The 19,131-nt window shown below is 55.2% G+C and overlaps 1 protein-coding gene and 1 long non-coding RNA gene across 5 annotated transcripts; one reads left to right on the forward strand and one right to left on the reverse strand.

Moving 5' to 3' along the window:
* Positions 1-1,715: 1,715 nt before the first annotated feature.
* Positions 1,716-8,708, reverse strand: ZNF444 (zinc finger protein 444). Of its 4 annotated transcripts, none has more exons than XM_074220207.1 (4): positions 8,293-8,452; positions 7,721-8,043; positions 7,531-7,639; positions 1,716-5,395 (listed from the first exon to the last, which is right to left on the reverse strand). In XM_074220207.1, exons 1-4 carry the CDS (start codon positions 8,450-8,452, stop codon positions 4,749-4,751), a joined length of 1,239 nt encoding a protein of 412 aa, XP_074076308.1. In that variant the 3' UTR covers positions 1,716-4,748. The 4 variants fall into 4 exon arrangements, with proteins under 4 accessions (XP_074076308.1, XP_074076310.1, XP_074076312.1 ...); XM_074220209.1 differs by lacking the exon at positions 8,293-8,452 and adding an exon at positions 8,459-8,708 and having other exon boundaries at positions 1,717-5,398; positions 7,725-8,043; XM_074220211.1 differs by lacking the exon at positions 8,293-8,452 and adding an exon at positions 8,459-8,708 and having other exon boundaries at positions 1,717-5,398.
* A 997-nt stretch (positions 8,709-9,705) lies between these two features.
* Positions 9,706-18,546, forward strand: LOC141510140 (uncharacterized). Its single transcript, XR_012474778.1, has 3 exons — positions 9,706-11,118; positions 13,048-13,138; positions 15,990-18,546. It is a non-coding gene; the product is annotated as an uncharacterized LOC141510140 (long non-coding RNA).
* The last annotated feature ends 585 nt before the right edge of the window (positions 18,547-19,131 follow it).

Consider the following 19,131-nt stretch of genomic DNA (forward strand, 5'->3'; position numbering starts at 1 on the left):
ATCACTTTCACACCTGCTGCTAAACAAAGGTGGAGAAAATGATATTCTGCTTGAGTTCAGTACAAATCTGTTAAATCATCTAGCTTGGGCTCTCACTACTGCCAGGTAATCCTACTGTACCTCCCTTAGCTCACTCTTCCAAACTTTTTCTTCCATCCCTAAACCTCCATGCTTCTTGCCCTAGTCTTTCAGCTGAGACCCCTGCCTCACATCCTACCAAAAACAACTGAGGTCTTTCTCCATGAGCTCTTAGCCCTTCACCATCTCCCATTCCACGGGTGTCTCCTGCCACTCTCCACCTTCCTCTGTCTCCCACAATGGGGTGGCCTTACTCCTTACCAAGACTAACTCCTCTAACCTGCTGGTGAACTTCCATCTTATCTCCTTCAACAAACTGATGCCTCTGTCATCTCCAAATTTTCCCTTATCTTCTCTACTGGCTCCTTCCCTATCACCTCTAAGCATACCCTTGTCACCTCACCCTCAAAAACCCTTCATGATCCTTTCATCCTGATCTTTTTTATAATTTAACTCAAAAGATCCCCTCCTGTTGGTACTTCCATCTCTTCGCCTTTCCTTCTCTATCCTAACTCTTAACCCTTTTGTTTTCCAATCTCATTCCACTAAAACTACTCTCCCCAAAGTTACCTTGTGATCTCTTAGTTGTCAAATCCAATAGTCTTTTCTCAGTCTTCATTCTCCTGCAGCCTTGAACATTCTCTCCTCAATACTCTTGTGCTCCCAGATATTTGGGGCAACACTTTTAGTTTTTTTTTTCTATGTATCTTCAAATGCTCCTTCTCAGTCTCCTTTGCTGGATCCTTTCCTAGGCAATGCCCTTTAATCATAGAAGTCCCTCGGGAGTCTGTACTGGACTCTTTTCTCTATATAAATTTATTTCCTTGACTCCCATGGGTTTCATTACCACATCTATGCTAACAATTCTACCTTTCCTATTTCAATTTTTCTGCAGATCCCTAATTTGACATCTACAGCTGCTTTTCAGAAATCTCAATCTGGATGTTCAGCAGCCATTTTAAACTCAACATGCCTAAATCAGGACACATTCTTTCCCCCCTTAAACCCTCCCCTCCTTCTACTGTCTTTTACTGTAGTGGAAACGCCCTCCTTCAGGTCCCTTGGGGTCCCAATCTAGTAGTCATCCTGGATTCCTCACTTTCTTCCACCCCACATCCAAGGTCTGTCAATCTTATCTTGAATAGCTCACCTGTTCTCCTCTGTCACTTTCCCCACCTTGGTGAAGGCGCTTCTTCTCTGGCTGTTGCAGTAGCTTATTGTGGGTCAGCCTGCCTCAAGTATCTTGCTGCTCTACTCTAGCCTCCTATTAGTAACTTTCCTAAAGCACGGGTTTGATCATGTCATCCCCTACTCAAGAAACCTCCAGTGGTTCCTTATCCCCTCTAGGAGCAAATGCAAAATGTTTCATTGGCCTTTCAAAGTCCTTCATAACCCAGTCCCCTCCTACCTTTCCAGTCTTCATACATTTTACTCCCCAGCCATCCTCTTCTATCCAATGACACTGGCCTCCTGGCTATCCCAGGAATAAGGCTCTCCATTTCTTCTTGGCTTGGGGAACCTCTCTGGATGCCCCACCCCACTTGGAACACTTCTCTGGTACTATCCCCTACTACTGACATGCTCAGCTTCCAACCTGCCACCGGAAGTTTCCCTCCACCCCGCCACCCCCAGCCTCCCATCCAGGGTCTTCCCTGGTCATTACTTCTTGCTCATTGAATAGGGATAAGGATTGTTTTCCCCTCCTTTCTTATTCCCCGAGTCTGGCCCAATGACTGGAAGCCACTAGGTTCACAATAAATGTTCAGTAAGTGCTTTGTTGGGGTCCTTCCTTTCTCATCTGTCAAAGGACTGGCATGCATGGCCCCCAGAGGTCCCGTTGCCTCCACCTAATGACCCTTTGGCCTCTCCACATTGTTCCAGGAGCATTTGCTGGGGGCTGGGCAGGGCATCCCATGGCTGGACCAGACAGATGACTCCAGTATGACTGCCTGGGCCAGTGCACCAGACATTGGGATGCTTTGCTTGCCCATTCCAACCTGGAGAAGGAGGGCAGCTAACTGATCCTGTGTTTGCTCCTCACTGGTCTCCAACCCTCTGGGCCAGTGCCACCTTTACCAGCTGCTGGAATAGTTGCAAAAACCTGCTAAAACAGTCCCTTGTCATTCTGGTCTTCATGCACAGATGCCCCTCAGGTCTCTGTCTGGCCTTCTAGGCCCCCCTCATCTTGGGCAACAAGGAGAAAAGGGGAGAAAAAAATCCCCAGCTCTTTTGTAGTCTGTGGTGAAGTGCAATGGTTCTGGATGCCACAAAAACTTAGGAGACCTAAGCAAAAGCTCCAGAGCTTAGGAAGCATCTAAGAGCCCGCCATGTGAGAACCAGCCACAGAGATGTTGGTACAGAAAAGCTCAGTTTGAGAGCAGAGCAGAAATGAGCCAGGGTCAAAAGGTAGAGACCAGTTCAGGCTTGGTGGCAGCGAGTGCTTCCTTAGGATGGAGCTGATGGAGAGGGACCTACTCTGTCCAACTGGACTGATAAAGCTTCTTCCTCTTTAACCTTTCCCTCCCTCTAACTGGCTCTTTTCTATCACAGGCACAACTGTTCTTCACCCCCTTGGCTGGTCTTTGCTTCCTCCCAGCCTGGTTGGAAGAGCTTAGGATCCGGGGCAGTAGTCAGGGAAGTGGGCCAGGTAGATGCCATGTTGGCCTGGGGAGCACCACCCACCTAGGGAAGGTAGAGAAAGGGGATCCTTCCTGTCCTAGCCCAGTCCCCTTCTTCGTTTTTTCTTTCATTGAGGCCTCTGGGCTGGGCCCGTTTCTTAGTTCTGAGAATTCTCTCTGGCCACCCCAAGCCTACTCCAGTGACTTTAAGTTCCAACAGAAACCCCATTTTCCACAGGAAGTCTTCCCCAAACCCTCTTAATTCTAATGCCTTGCTTCTCTTCTTCACTTGCTCTTTATCCTGGATAGGGCTGGCTTCCATTGCCTTAAGCTCCTGGAAGGCAAGGTCCCTGGATCTGGGAGTCAATTGTGCCCCACTGAGGTCTTGGACAAAACCATGAACTTCTCGGGATCTATTTCTAAGTCAACAAAATGAGGCAGCTGAACAATGCTCCATGAACCCAAGTCTGTGTGGGAAAGGTTGAATGATTCACCCAAGTTCCTCAGTGGGTAGCTGAGGCAGTACTTGAACTCGGGTCTCCTGGCCTCACACTGGACACTGACGCTAAGGAGGGAACCATGGCCATAGAGTGCGCAAGGATTCTACCACAGCCCTGTCAAGGGCACCTCTTGAGTCACCCTCAGGGTTGGGAAGCTCGCCACTGACTAGAATGCACCTAGCAGATGGAGGGCCTCAATTTTATCAGCAAGCCTCCACTCTTTCCTGGGAACCAACAAGCCCGCTCTTTTCCAGGGACCACCGATCCTTTGGGCTTGAGGTCTGTGAAGGTCCCTGGGGGCTTTTCTTCTGAGACTGAACTTTTCTAGGGCCTCCGTCTGATCGCCAGCTGGACCCCTAGCTGTTCTCCCCTCCCTCTGCCCTTCCACCTAGGCTTGTAAGTGGTGACAACCTGAGGCTGAGGTTCAGTCACTGTCCCTTTTCTCTGGACCTATTGGCTCCTTCTGTGTCCACTTCCCCTTCCCTTCCTGCCTTCAGCCAGACCAGCTTCCTTGAGCTTCTTAGTACTCCCAAGTGTGCTTGTGATGGCCCCCACCCCCAGCTGACCCTGAGCACTACCTCTGGGCCATCCTGCTGTTCCACCAGGAGTCCAGTGCTCCCAGGCTCAACTCTCCTTGTTCGTGGGCCAGGGGGCTAACTCCAAAGGTTCCCCTGAAGCTGCTCTCACTCTCTTGGGGCTTCCATGGTCCGAGTCCTTCAGTACAACAAATAGCACACCCCACATCACTCTTCGGTTTGGACTTGAAGGCTTTTTTATTTTCAAAATCAAATTCAGGCTTGGGAGAAATCTTTTGAGACCTCTCTTCTGACGTTAACCCTCAAAATGCCATTTCTTGCAAATGGGATGAGTGGGCCTGGGCCAAAGTCCTCATCATTCCTACAAGATCGACCTAAGTCTTTCTCCAATATTTGCTCAAGCCTGGGTCAGACCCTGAAGCCTTCTCCTGAGCCAAGGCCCAGGCAGGGGATCCTGCAGTTTAAAGGTTGCTTCAGGAGGAAGGAGCTCCAGATTCCAACCCACATCTGACCCCACACTGCAGCTGGCACTCCCTCACCCCGTCCTGTCCCCTTACGCCTGATCCTTCCCTGGGAGGCCTGAGACAAGAGCATGACTCCGGCCTTGGCCTTTTATACGTAGCTTCAATGATTTTATTATATTCTTGGCTTCAAATCCTATTTTGGGGTGGGGGGCAGATACCTGCTCACAACCTGTGAGGGCAGGCCAAGGCTGACCATCCATTCTCCCGGGTACAATCAAGTCCGGCTCTTGGCTTCTGGACGACCTGGCCTCCACCCCCAGGGTCCAGTCCCCTTACAGCCCTGGTGCCTCGGCCTTCTCTTCTCAGGCCCTTTTTCCAGCTCCCTCAGTACCCCACGTGTCTGGGGCTCTCTCCTTGCCTCCTGAAAGGGGGCTCCACCTGGGGGTATGGGGGATACGGAGAGGTGAACAGGTGGAGGACTAGGCTGGGGTAGGAGGGCAGGAGAAAGGAGCGACCAGCGATGGCCTGTGGCCAGGTGGGCAGCCGGCGTCCCTATCCCACGGGCCATGGGGCAAAGGGCCCACCCCCGGCTGTGGCGGTCACAGCCGTGGCCGGGCCAGAGGGGGCTGGGGGTCGCCCGTGGGTACGCTGGTGGCGCAGCACGTGCTCCCGTCGCCCGAAGCCTTTGCCACATTGCCAGCAGGCGTAGGGCCGAGCCCCGGAGTGCGTCTTGTGATGCCTCACCAGGTGCTCCCGCCAGTAGAAGGTCTTGCCACAGTCGCGGCAGGCATGTGGTTTCTCACGGGCAGGGCGGGGGCCCGCGCACAGGCCTAAGGGGGGTGTGGGTCCCGTCCCCGGTGGCGGGGCCGGGTGGGTACCCCGGTGGCGTCTGAGGTGCTCCTTGCGGCGGAAGGCCTTGCCGCACTCGGGGCAGGCATGGGGCTTCTCACCAGAGTGACTCTGCCGGTGTCTCAATAAGTGGGCGGGCTTCAGGAAGGCCTTGCCGCACTCGAGGCAGGAGGCAGGCGTGGCCACCACAGCTGTGGCTGGGCCCAGGAAACAGGGTAGGCAGGAGGGCAGTGTGGGCAGGGCCGGGGGACTGCCAGGCTCCTGCTTGTAGGGGCGGGTCAGCTCCGAGGAGGCCCCTGCTGGGGCAGGGGTGGTGGTCCCAGTCACGGCCCCTGAGGGCGGCTCACCTCCTGCTAGAGCAGAGACACAGAGTTAGGACCTGGGGGCGGGTACAGGAGCCCCTGACATAACGTCCAGAGGGAAAGGGACCCAGAGCTCAAGCAGCCCAAATAGAGCCTGGTGTGGCAACCCCTGGCCAAAACACAGGGGACCAAGAACAAAAAAGAGGAAAACCAAGATTCCTTGGGAGGGACTGGTGGATGCCAAGCGAGCTCCCCAGGTCCTTGCCTAATGTGGACACGGCTTGTCTGAGATGAAAGTCTGAGGATCAGGTGTGGGACAAGATGGTGACTGGGAAGCCAAAAAGGATGACCAAACCTGGCAGCCGGGGAGCTGGGGACAAGACCAAAGGAGGCAGGAAGTGAAAAGGCCAATCAATGTACACTTGGGGTCTGACCAAGGACAGATCAGTGTAATCAAGGAAAATGGAAAGAGGGTGAGGGAAGGAGGAAGAGGAGAGAGTGAGTGTGAGGGGAGACCAGGGAAGGGGAGGTAAGGGGAGAGGGACCCAGGAAAGGAGAGAGGGAAAAGGGGCCAGGCAAGGTGAACTGCTAGCCAACCTGGAACACAGCAGGGTTGACAGAGACCCCAGGACAGGTTCTATGGATCAAGGGTTATGCTGGAGAGGGGTGGGGGGCCCCCAGCACATCCACTCATTCTTTCCTCTCCCCTTCCCCACAACTGTCCAGGGCTACACTTTTACCTTCTCCTTTGCTTCCCCCCCCCCCCCCCCCCGCCAGATCCCAAAGCCTGGCCATTTCTCCACTGTGACGCTGGGGAAGATCTTCAAGTTCCACTGCAGCTACCCAGGGGGCCAGCTGGTCACCCGTGGACCAGGTCTGGCCATGGCCCGGCACCTACTCAGTGTCTCCTTTTCCAGTAGGATCCAATTCCAACTGCCCTGCTGGGCCTCCTCTCTTCTGATACCAGATTCCCCAAAAGGGACCCAGCCCATGGTCTGCTCCAAAAACAAGAGCCTCCCTCCTGAGGCTGGGCATTTTCTCTGGTTCTCCCTCTTTACCCCCACCTCCCAGAGGAAACTTTCCGTTGTGGGGTTCTCTCCTGCAGGTCCCCTGGACCCTTTCCCAAAGGGTTCCCAGCACTAGCTGCCACCTTCTTAGAGGGTCTGCTTGGGGTACAATCCCTCTTGGCTGCCCACTAACAGCCCTCTACGTGGCCTTGTTCTGGACCTTACTACTGTCCTTTATTCTCCCTCAGGTCACACACACACAACCTTGGGGCAGAGAACCTCAGCTCCCATCTTGCAGACCTGCAAGGCCTTTTACATCCGTCTCTGGACCAGCAGGTCGGACATGCCATCTATGTGGCCCGGATGCATTTCTTAAACTCTAACATCAACCTCACTGTGTGAGATCCACCCCACCACCTTCATCTTTTGGGGAGCTTAACACAACCTCCTAGCTTTGGGTCACCTGCAAACACAATGACCGGGTCACGGGCCACAGAGTAAGGGGAGGGGGGGCAATTTGGAGGTGAGAACCCTGGGCCTGCTTGGCTAAGTCCGTCTACACGTCACTCCCCACAGAGGAGACAGAGTCAGGAATGGAGACAGACCATCAGGAAGGGGTTGCCCGGTCCAGTCCTCCTCTCCACTGGGATCCGCACATGACCGGCCCAGCCCCGGGTGCTGCAGCAGGAACAGGTATTCCCTGCGGCCGCTGCTGGTCCTGCCCCCTGGGTTCTACCAGGCCCGAGGCAACCCCTCCAAACACTTGGAGGCAGAGATCCCCAGGGACCAGGGTCCACACGGGCTCTGCTTGGTAGGCTCCCCTCGTTGATCCACCCCCACCCCGGCACAGCTCGGAAGCGCGTAAACGGACGTGAGCGGAGGGAGGCTCGAGGGGCCACAGGTAAGGGTGGAGTCAGCGAAGGGTGGTCGCGGAGGCCGGTTGCCCACTAGGCCCGGGGGGAACCCTGAGCGCTGGGGAAGCTCGTCCTGCTAAGGGCTTGAGCCGGGTGGGCTTGGAGGTGCCCTCGGCCCCCAGGAAGGGGCCGGCCTGCCAGCTCGGACCTGGGTCAGTTGGGGCAGGAGGGGCAAGGCGCGCTGGCAGGCCTGAGATGGAGCCCAGGGTGCCGGAGGGGCGCCCCGGGCCCCTCCCCGCCAGGGGGAAGGGCACGTCCTCACCTAGAGGCCTCGCGCCGCCGTCTTCCTGGCCGGGGGGGCCGCCGGCCGCTCCCGCCGAGTCCCGCTGCGCCCCGAGCTCCGGGGGCCGGTCCTGGGCCGTCACGGGCCCCTGCAAAGCGGGGAGAGGGGGTCTGCAGGCGCGGCTCGGCGCCGCGGGGCCCCCCCCCGGGGCCGCCCCCCGCGTCCTCACCCACAGCTCCTCCAGCAGCCCCACGGCCTCCTCCCCGCTGGCCGGCCGGCGGCCCCGCACCCAGGCCTGCACGTCGGCCGGCAGCGCGCTCAGGAACTGCTCCAGCACCAGCAGCTCCAGCATCTGCTCCTTGGTGTGCACGTCGGGCCGCAGCCAGTCCCGGCACAGCGCGCGCAGCAGCCCCAGCGCCTCCCGCGGGCCCGGCGCCTCGCCCAGGTGGAAGTGGCGGAAGCGGCACCAGGGCGCGTCCGCCGGGGGCCCCGCGCGGGCCTCCTGCTTCACCGGGGCGCCGGGGGGCGGCGGCGGCGGCGGCTCCATGCGGCCTGCGGAGGGGGAGGGGCGGGCGGGTGAGCGGGGGAGGGCGGGGCGGGCGTGGGGGAGGGCCGGAAGCGGCGGGGGAGGGCGGGAAGCGGCGGGCGTGGGGGAGGGCCGGAAGTGACGGGGGAGGGCGGGAAGCGGCGGGGGAGGGGCGCATGGAAGGGAGGAGGGCGGGGCACAAGGGGCTGGGGGCCGAGGGAGGGGGGAGGGGGTCCCTCTCGTGGGTTCCCCTCCCCTCCCCCCGGGTCGCTCACCGTGGGGACGTCCGTCCGTCCCTCTCCCTCCGTCCGTCCTCCCACTTCTCTCCGAGCCCGCGCCCGATTCCGTGTCGCGGCCCACGCCCGCGTCCGCGTCCGCCGCCGCGCCCCCCGCCCGCCCGCGCGCCCCCGAAAGCCCCCTCAGTCGCCCGCACATGCGCACCAGCCCCCCGAAGACTCCATGTCCCGAGAGCCTCTGCGGCTCTAGGCGCCTGGTTCCCCAGCGAGAACTACATTTCCCGGCGAGTCTCGCGCGGCGGTCCGTCTCCCCATAGGCCGTCCGCCGGAGGCGAGGCGGGGAGCCGCGGAATGCGGAGGAGTACGCAGGCGCGGGACTCGGTGGCCGAGAAAGCGAGGGAGGGGCCGGGAGCCCGGCGAGGGCGCAGGCGTGCGCGGTGGGGGCCCCGGGAGGGAGGGGCGGTCGCCGGGGAGACGGGAGAGGGAGGGAGAGGAGGAGGGGCAGAGGCGGCTCCGCCGGAAACTGAGGCGGGGGGAGGGGGGGGGGTGACAGACGGCCGTGGGGCGGGGCCTGGCCTGGCTGCGGACCAATCCGGAGCAGCGGCGGTGGAAGTCCCGGCCAATCGGAGCGGCCGGACTGCTACTTCCGATGCCCCCTCCCCCCCGGAGGGGGTGGGGCTCGGTCGGTTCGGTCCGCGGGCCTGGAGGCCTCGGGTCGGACCGGACCTTTTCCGGCGGCCTTCCGGGCTTCTCGCGCCCGGGCCTGACGGCCCCCCGAGGAGCGGGCCTCGGTTCCCCCTCCGGTCGGAGGCCGAGGTTGGACCGGAGCGGCTCAGTTCTTGTCAGCAAGCATTTACTTAGCTCCTGCTGTCTACCGGCCTTGTCCGGAGTCTGGGCCTGCCGGGTGTGCCCGGGGGGGGGGGGGGCAGCCAGTAGCCAGGGCAGGGGGGTCTTAGTGAGGGGACACCCACCGGCGACCCCAGAGCCGGGCCGGGGGGAGGGGAGCGACAGCTTCGTGTGCTGGGACGGCTGCGGAGATGGTCCCCGAACCCACAGCCCCCAGGATGGGCCAGGCAGGGGACAGGAGGGTGACCGGGGGCGGCTAGGAGGCACAATGGACAGAGCCCCGGCCCTGGAGTCAGGAGGACCTGGGTTCAAATCCGGCCTCGGACACTTCATAATGACCTAGCTGTATGGCCCTGGGCAAGCCACTGAACCCCATTGCCTTGCAAAAAAAAAAGAGGGGGGTGACTGACTCCTTCTGGGACAGGCTGAGCCAGGGGGATGAGAAGCATGGAGAGGGAGGGCAGGTGGAGATGAAGGGGGAGGATGAACAGGTGGGGGCAGGGAAGGCAAGTGCAGACGGGAGGCAATGGACGACTGGCATTCTGGAGAAGGATGGGTAGATGAGGAAAGGGAAGGAGGGCGGGTAGAGCTGAGGGAGGAGGGGAGGGCAGGCGGAAAGGGGTGGACGGCGGTGGGGGAGGCAGGACAACAAAGATGAGGGCAGAGAGTGGACAAGTGGAGGTGAAGTCAAGTGGTGGTGGCAGGGGAGGGCAGGTGGAGGTGCCAGCAGCTAAACTGAAGCCTGAGCCTGGCCAGGATGAACAGCAGTCATGGAACCCTGGGGTTCAAGTGGGAGAGGTGGCTTGGCCCAGGAAGTGTGGCCAGGGGTCACCCTGTGGTTTTCCCAGGTAACTGAAAGGAGGAGGGAGACTAACTTTCATCCTTTCCTCTGGGTTCTCTCCCCTGTGGCCAAACCCTCGGCCTCTATTTCCAGGAGCCAAGAGAACTCCTGTGTCCTCATTCTGAGTCCCAACAGAAGGAACCCCTTCTTAACAGAACTACCCCTTGGCTAATGGGGGTACCCCCTCGCTGACACATTCAAGAGGCAATGCCTATTGTCAGAGATTTGGGAGAAGGAGACCTTCCTGGGAGGTCCTCTCTGCATCATCTTGATGGAGAAACCTTGACAGTCCTGATCTTTAGCCTTTCTTACTTTAAAGACCTTTCCCAGCCTACACTCTGGGACATTTAGTCCTTCTCTGTCAGGGTCTTAGTCTGCCCTGAAATTGGACCGCAGAGTGATAGAGCAGTACCGGCTTCAACCTCACCCCTCCACTGGCCATGACCCCGATGACTTTCACATCTTCCCTATCTAACCAAGATAGAAGCGTCCCTTAGGGTGGGGTGTCCCAAGATTCCCCCCGCCCCCCTGGCTTGCCCAGAGCTCCTCCAGAAACCTGACAGCCTCCTCTCTGCTCTCGGGCCGCTGGCCTCGGACCCGGGCCTGGATCTTGGCCGGCGGCATGCTGAGGAACTGCTGGAAGCACCTGCTTTGCTGCCTTCATGGCTGTTGGAACAAATTGTTCTCATGCGCCCATTCTGCTGGGGGGAGGAGCCCTCTTCCCTGACTCGCTGACCCATTTGAAGGCCGTGGGTTACTATCAACCTGGTTTAGCCCATCTGTGGTCAACACAGCAGGTGGATGAGCAGATCTTCCACTAGAAGGGCTAGTCCTCCCTGACCCCGTACACACCACCCTCTCTCCCCCTCCCCCAGCTGCTCAGAACAGGACCTAGGCCTCCTTCCTGTTTGGCAGCTAAGTGACATGAGACTGGGAAATAGGAAGACCTCAGATCCTAGCCATGTGACCCTGCGCACATTGGCTTCTCTGTACTTGAGTTTCCTCATATGTAAGGGGAGATAACAATAGTCGTTCCTTGCCAGGGTTGTGGCAAAAAGCCGATGATTAGCGTGGAGATGCTCCACAAACCTGAGCATGCTCATTTTGAAGGTCCTATCTATCCTGCCTGGAGCTTGCTTTGTATAGCTGAGTTTGTGTGCTGTCTCCCCCACTGGAGGGTAAGTTCCTCAAGGGCAGAGATCAAGGTACATTTCTGAGCTGAGGGATTCTAAGGGGCATTCCAGGGGTGGAGGTCAGCCTGTGCCAAGACCTGGAGAGGGCAGATGGGAATGTCAGCATCTAAAGGCTAGTTTAAGGTTTGCAAAGCACTTTTCCCAGGTATCTCATTTGAACTGCATGTGACAACCAGAGTCAGTAGATGCTGTGATCATCCCTATTTTCCAGATGAGGAAGCCTGAGGCAAAGAAAGTCAGCAAAATGATAGCTTCACAGAGTTGTATCTGAGGTAGGATTTGAATTCAGTTCTTCCAGTGACTTATTCACTGCATGTCCAAGCCACTTCCTACCATAAAACCTATTTGACTGGAAGGAGATGTGAGAAGCTTTGGAGGAGAATAGAACCAGACTGTGAAGATTTTTTTTCTTTTAGGTTTTTGCAAGGCAGTAGGGTTAAATGACTTGCCCAAGGCCACAACAGCTAGGTCGTTATTAAATTTCTGAGGCTGGATTTGAACTCGGGTACTTCTGACTCCAGGGCTGGTGCTCTATCCACTGCACCACCTAGCCACCCCAATTGTGAAAAATCTTTAAATGCTAAATCGAGACATTTGTACTTGGTTCCTGAGGCAAGAGGGAGCTATGGCAGCTTCTTGAGTAGGGTGGTGATACTGTCAGCTTTAGGAGTGTGATTGCATGACCCAGGTTGCCTTCCCTCTCAGGTTCCCCCCAGAGCCCAGGCAGTCTCTATCCATCCTTGGCAGCAAGCCCAGGGCTTCTGTGTTCTTTTCTCCTAGACTCTTCCCACCCCCACCCCCACTCCCTTGAGGGTCCATGTCAAGGTTTCCACTCATATCCCCTCCTTCCTTTTCTCTGCCTTGGAGGCTTAGCTTGGCTCTAGGGTTCCTTTCCTTGAATACTGCCAGTTCCCAGAAGGCATTCAGCTCCCTCTAAACTTCCATTCCATTGACTTTGGAACAAATATTTCTTTTTTTGTGTATTGGTTTCCTTTTTAAAAAAATTTTGCAAGGAAATGGGGTTAAGTGACTTGCTGAACAAATATTTCTTGAGAAAAAACAAGACAGATGAGAGACAAAGAAAGGGGGATACGAGAGGAAAGGAAGACGGAGAGAGGAGAGAGAGGAGGGACAGATAGAATGGGGGGGAGTGAGCCACAGATTCCGAAAGATGGAGAAAGAGAGACCTCAGACATTCTCACTTTGATGACTGAAGCGGGAGGGACTGCAGGCGGAGACACTTTCAGGCAGGCCAACCTCTCAGCAGTTCTTACAATAAATACAAGGTGATTGAGGGCCTGCACTAAGGTTGGGGCAGTGTCAGAGGTGCGAATGGGGGAGTGTGGAAGAAATGCTTTAGGTTGAAGAAGTGCTGTAGGCCTGAATCAGATGCTTGGGGGGGTGGAGATCCACAGGCTTCAGTACCATATTGGATCTGGGGGTTGAGAGTGAGGGAGGAGAACAGGGTGATTCTTATGATGGTGCCTTTGACCATAATTATAATCATGTAGAAGGGAAGATGTAAGAAGAGCCTTCCTCTCATTCCACAGAAGTGAGAGGCCACTGTACAGGATGTTACATATAAAAGCAGATATTTTTTATGTGTTGATGGTTTTTTTTTATTGGTTTTTATCCTTTTTGTTTCTTTGAAGGAAAAAATCTTTCTATTACAAGATTACTCCCTGGGAGAGGGAAGGTTACAGGGGATAAATCCAGGTGATGCAAAGCAAAAGCTAAATAAAATATTCTTTTAAAAAGGAGACATGACCATAGATTGTGTACCTTGAGTAAGCAATTATTGAAGATAGGCCTGAGACTGTTAACCAAAAATAAAGAAGTTTGGGGGGAGGGTGGGATTGGGGCAATCAACCATCCACTTTAATAAAAATCCATATACTGTTTACCACTGTGCAGGCCCTGTACTGGGCTCAAAGAATTCCAAGATAATGAAATAGTCTCTGCCCTGAAGGATCTTACTTTCTTCTGGTAGAAACAACATATACAGGTAAGTTCCACTGAAAATAAATACATGTTCTGAGGAGTTGGTGAGGGTGGGGTGGAGGGAGAAGGACAAGGCCCTAGCTTCTGGGGCTAAGAAAAGATATCTTGAGGAAGGTGAGGTTTGAGCAAAGATTTCAAGGAAACTAAGACTCTTGAGAAGAAGGGCGAGGGCATTCCAGGCATGAGGGAAGCCCAGCATGTTGTTTGTGAGACACTCTTGGTGTGACATGCTGGAAAGATTATAATGTAAGGCTAGAGACTGGAAGAGCAGACTGGAATCCAGTTGGAAAGAGCTTTCTGAGCTAAACATAAGAATTCAAGTTTGATCCTGCCAAGGGAAAATAGGGAGTCACTGGACAGCCAGATGGCACAGAGGATAAAGCACCTGGAGTCAGGACGACTTGGGTTCAAATCCCACCTCAGACACTTGACACTTTCCATCTGTGGGTCCTTGGGCAGGTCACTTAACCCCGATTGCCTCGCATCCAGGGTCATCTCCAGTCCTCCTGATTCATGACTGACCACTGGACCTAGATGACTTCAGAGGAGAAAGTGAGGCTGGTGACTGAGCACAGCCCCCCCTTAGTCAAATCCAGTTCACATGCTTGTCATACTATCACCTCTCTGATGTCATAGCCTTCTTTAAGAATGAAGGACAAGCTTCATCAGGGAGCCGATGAAATTTATCGAGCGAGTAAATATTTCCACTTAAGACCTGAAGACGGTGGTGACTCAAAACAGTCAATTGTCACACATTTATTAGCTTCTACTATATAGGGTCTGGTGAGGAATTTTTAAGATTAGGGAAGCCTTGGGCATTTTGAGATAGCAGGGAAGAGACAGAAATGGACAGGCTGAAGATGATAGAGATGTGGACAGTGTTGGGAGTAATCTTGGAGATGCTAGGTCTTGGGATTAATGGTACTCATTGAAGCGTTGGTGCTGGTAAAGAAATGGGCCTTTTTATGACCCAACATGAGATAGAGAACATTATAAAATGTAAAATGGACAATTTTGATTACATTAAATTGGAGAGATTTTGCACATGCACATTCCAAGATTCGAAGGAAAACAGGAAGTGGGAAACTATTTTTACAGCCAGTATTTCTGATAAAAGCCTCATATATAGAGAGAACTGAGTCAAATTTATAAGAACACAAGTCACTCCCCACCTGATAAATAGTGAAAGGATATCAACAGGCACTTAATGAAAAAATTAAAGCTATCTATAGTCAAATGAAAAAAATACTGTCACTATTAGAGAAATGTAAATTAAAATACCTTTGAGGTACCACCTCACCCCCATCAGATATGAATAATTATGGCTAAGTGTTGCAGAGTATGTGGAAAAACTGGGAACTAATGTTTTTCTGGTGGAGTTGTGAACTAATCCAGCTGTTCTGGAAAGCAATCTGGAATTATGCCCAAAGGGCAATGAAACTGCACATCCGTTCATCCAGCAATGCCACTATTGGGTCTGTATACCAAAAGATAAAACAATAGTGGGACAAAGAACCACATGTAGAAGAATATGCACAGCAGCTCTTTTTGTAACAGCCAAGAATTCGAATTTGAAGGAATGTCCATCACTTGGGAAGTAGCCAAAGAAGTCGTGAGATGGGAACGTGATACTGTTGTTTTATACGAGACGGGGAGCAGGAAAATTGCAGAAAAATATGAATTTACATGTACTGATTGAAGTGAGCAGAACCAGGAGAACACTGCATACTTTAACAGCAACACAAGTGTTCTCAGCAATAAATACAGTAAGCCAAGACTATTCTTTTTTTGGGGGGGTTGCAAGGCAATGGGATTGAGTGACTAGTCACAGGGTTAGGTAATTAAGTGTCCAAGGCTGGATTTGAACTCAGGTCCTCCTGACTCCAGGGCCAGTGCCCCAACCACAGCACCACCTAGCTGCTCCTCCAAGACTATTTTAAAATGCCATCCACAGAGAACTATTGAGTCTGATTGCAGATCAAAGCATACTATTTTCATTTTTTAGTTTTATCCTTGTGTTTTTCCTCCCTTTTCTCTTCTTTCACAGTGTAACCAATATAGAAACATGTGTAATACAATTGTCCCTGTACAATCTATATCAGATTACTGGCTATGATAGCAGGGGGTGAGGGAGAAAATTATTAAAAAATCAATGTTGGAAATTACCTTTACATATAATTGGGAAAATAGAAAAAAGAAATGGGCCTCTTCTTCATCAGCACCTGGAATAAGAACCATGGAAAGAAGCCTTCATTACCAGCTCGCAAAATGTTGCACACTGTGCTGGCAACACAGTTACAGCTGGAGAGATACTTTGTGATTATTCTTCACATTTGGTTCTTTAGACTCCATTTGGGATTATCTTGGTTTGCCATTTCCTTCTCTAGTTCAGTGACAGATGAGGAACTGAGGCAAACAAGGTCAAGTGACTTGCCCAGGGTCATACAGCTAGAAAGTATCTGAGGTCAGATTTGATGAGTCTTTCTGACTTGAGATCAGCCCACTCTCTGCTGCCCATGGAAAGCTAGTCCCTGGTCTCAACATAGCTTCCTTCCAAATGGAGGAAGAGGAAAGGGGAGAGTTAGGAAGGTAGCCTGGAGAAGCTTGGGCTTCTTCCTTAAAATGGAGGGTTTGGGAGGATGTGGGTCAACAGAAGGAGAGGTTACCTTCAGTAGAAAAAGATGTCTCTGCCTTGAAAGAGAAATTCCTGGGGAGAGTCACGAGGGCAACCTGGAGAGATCTGAAGGGACAGGGATGGAAGTGATGATATGAGGAACTTGGAAGAAATGAGTTAAGAGAGGGAAACCTAGGAATCAGGATATTTTCCTAGTTTCTAAATTTTTTTTTTCCCACAGAAAATAGGAGTTTGAGACAGGGAAGGAAACAAGTGATGACAGCAAAAGAGACCCAGGGAGGAGGAGTTAGCAGCAACGGGCAGTGCCAGGCCCTGGGCTGATTGCCAACCAGGGGCTCATCTTTTCTTGGTTGAAAAACAACACCCATACGGTGACATCAATACAAGATAATGGCAAGGTAATTTAGAGGGAGCACCAGCAGCTGGGGGGGGGAGGGGGCAGGAGTCACTCCAGAATGACCTTTGAAAGAAGGTAAGGCTTCTGGAAGGCAGAAGTGAGGAAGGTCTAGGTCCAGGAGATATTCTCCCTCCTCCCAGCAAAATGAATTCAGGTTCCGGAGCCCCCTTCTCCTGTTGGTGACTGACTCTCCCAGCATTTTTGCTCCAGCCCTCGTAGCATGAATCTCCACCAAATCATCTTGGCTTCTGCTTCTGGATGGGCTGTGTCCGTGAACCCTGCATGACCCCACTCACCATCCATGTCACCATCCGTGTGACTTTCTGGACCCCTGCCCCCATTAGACTGCCAGCTCCTGTAGGCTTACCATCTTGCACCATGTGCCTGGTTCATGGTACTGTTTAAGCATGTTTGGGGTTTGCCATCTCAGAGCCAGGCTGCTGTCTCCTCCCCTCCAGGGGTGAGGGCTTCTCTAATGTTAGCAGCTTGAGCCCCTCCTCTGGATATGTTTACAGCAGTCTGATGAATGCCCTATGAATGATATTAACTTCCAAAGTGATAACCATGGGGAAGCTATAGCACACAAGCCATGTGAGGGACAGGAACAGTTTCCCCTGGGCTGAATGGACTTAGACTTAACACCTACATGAAGACCCAGGGAATGCTCCAGGGATATGGTTGGTCAGACATTACTTTAGTAGCTTTGGAGAGGCAGGGAGGTCAGTTAGGAGGCTACTGCAGAGGCCTTAGGTGTGGGAGAGGCTCAGGCCAAGCCTGAGCTGCGAAGGGGTGGAGAAAGATGAGGTCTAAGAAGTGGCCTGGGGAGAGAGTAGTGTGGGCACCACTGGCTAGATTGAGGGGGAGGTGGGAACGGAGGTGTTGTTCAGAAAGGGCTCAGCTCTGGGCACTCTTCCCCACTTGCTCATCAGCTTCCTGCCTGCTGTATCCTCTTCCTCTGGATTGGGTCACACCTCAGGGGGACCCCCCGCCCCCGGCCTGACTTCTTCCTGCACCCTTAGTGTAAAGATCAGGCCCAGATTTCCTTCCTTGAGTTCCCAACTCAGGGCAGCCTAGAAGGCCATTCAGGCTCTGGCTCACAGAGCAGAGCACTTCTCCCTCTGCCCATCTTGGTCTCCTTCGCAAGCCCTTCTGAAAGGTTCCGGAGCATTGAGGAAGTTCCAGAAGAAGCTTGGGGCTGTTTCAGAGGAGAGCTGGGCAGACTCAGTGGGCCTAACTCCCTGTCTGGTTCCCCCCCCAGTAAAAGGGTTCCTCTTGACTTGGTTTCTCTCCCTTCCACAGCCTAGCCCCAGGTTTCCCACACACCACAAGTATATGCAAAATCTTTGTGGTAGAGGCCAGTAGCAGACGCTAGATGGGGGTGGGGCTGGCCCCCGGAATGTAGTGGAGACCTGGGTCCTCAGAAACCCAGAGCGGCAGGAAGAGTTGGGTGGAGTAGACAAAGTCTGGCAGGGCCCTGGTCAAGTGAGGGGAACAGGGCCCCGGCAGGCAGCCCGGGAGGGCTCCTCTCACCCCCTTTGCTACTGGGCTGGCCAACCTGGGTTGGATGGAACCCTGCTCATTTTGGAATTTCTGGGAAAGGATAATTCTGGAATAGAAGAGAAGGGTAAGAAGGGAGACTTTGGATTTCACTGGAAAACTAAAGCTATTGACAAAAGCCTGTGTGAAAACATGTTTTGGTGGGTAGAGCTGGTAGCCTCACTGCCCGCTGGCCCACTCCCAGCTCTGAGGAGGCAACCTGCGGAGGGATCCCTTGGGCCGACTGCTGACTCCCATCCTTCCGGCTATCTCTGTCCTGCCTTGGCTCTCCTCTACGGGGGGCCTGGTGTGGACCAGGAGCTGGGCCAAGGGCTCGACGAGTATTTTCTCCCTTGATCTCCCCCGCCATCCTGGGCGGTTGGTGTCATCATTCCCCAATTACAGTGAAGCCGACAGAGGCTCGAGGCGTCTGAGGTCAGATTTGAACTCAGACTCCGCAGGCTGGGTCTTTACCCTTTCCCGGGCACCACGGGTAGGCATCAGGACCTTTATGTCCACCACTCCCCAATCGCGGCTTTCCTCCTCAGGAGGGACCCCAGCCCTTTACAGGGGGTCCCCCAAATTCTAAACTGCACCAAGTCTTTTGGGACACCCTGCATGGCTAGCTGCCCAGGGGACTGCTCCAGGGGAAGTTTCCCGGCACCTCCAAGGCAGAGCTCCCCAAGTTTGCCCGCAGGCCAGGCCTTTCCCCCCCCTTTCCCTCCTCACGGCCACAGCTTTTTGAATGACGGGCCCCTGGAGTCACAGGCCCGGGGCCCGAGAGCAAGTCCGAGGTCCCCTTCCCCGAGACGGGCCCCGCGTCTCCCGCCTCCAGACCTTTGGCCCGGGGCCGCTCGCCCCCAGCCCGGCGCTGACGTCAGGGGCCGCTACTTAGTAGCCGGCGCCTCCGGCTCCGCCCCGCCCCCCCCCCCCCCGCCCGATACTTTGTATCCGCCGGGGAGGTCGGCCGGCCGAGGGGGCGGGGCGGGGCGAGGCGCAGGGAGCGGCGCAGGCCCCGCCCCCGGGCCGCCCCCGACCAGTGAGCGCGCGGGCGGGAGGACTCGGCGTCCTAGAGCGGCCCGGAAACGGCTGCCGGGCGGGGCCCGGGCGGCCAGGGCCCGCGCGCCGGCCAGCGGAGCCCTCCCGGGCGGCCCGCCGCCCGACGCGCCGGCAGGGCCCGCGAGGCAGCGCGCCGCCTCGGCCCCGGAGCCCTGGAGCCGGCCGCCGGCGCCGGGCCCGGGGAGGCGGGGCCTGGGCAGGGGACGGACGTGACGTCAGGGTCACTTCCGGTCTGGCCGGCCGTCCCCCTGACCCCGGGCCCCGAGGAGCCGCTGCCGCCGCCGCCGCCGCCGCCGCCGCCGTCAGGAAAGAAGAGGAGGAGGAGGAGGAGGAGAAGGAGGAAGAGGCCCGAAGACCAGGAGGGGGAGGA

Source organism: Macrotis lagotis, chromosome 1, assembly GCF_037893015.1.
Source record: "Macrotis lagotis isolate mMagLag1 chromosome 1, bilby.v1.9.chrom.fasta, whole genome shotgun sequence".
NCBI classification, from domain to species: domain Eukaryota; kingdom Metazoa; phylum Chordata; class Mammalia; order Peramelemorphia; family Peramelidae; genus Macrotis; species Macrotis lagotis.

Coding starts and splice junctions, on each gene's coding strand:
- ZNF444 (XM_074220207.1), bottom strand. CDS start 8,452: ATGTGCGGGCGACTGAGGGGGCTTTCGGGGGCGCGCGGGCGGGCGGGG. Junction 7,640..7,720: donor GGCTGCTGGAGGAGCTGTGG/GTGAGGACGCGG, acceptor CCCGCTTTGCAG/GGGCCCGTGACGGCCCAGGA. Junction 5,396..7,530: donor CGGCGGCGCGAGGCCTCTAG/GTGAGGACGTGC, acceptor CTGCTCTAGCAG/GAGGTGAGCCGCCCTCAGGG.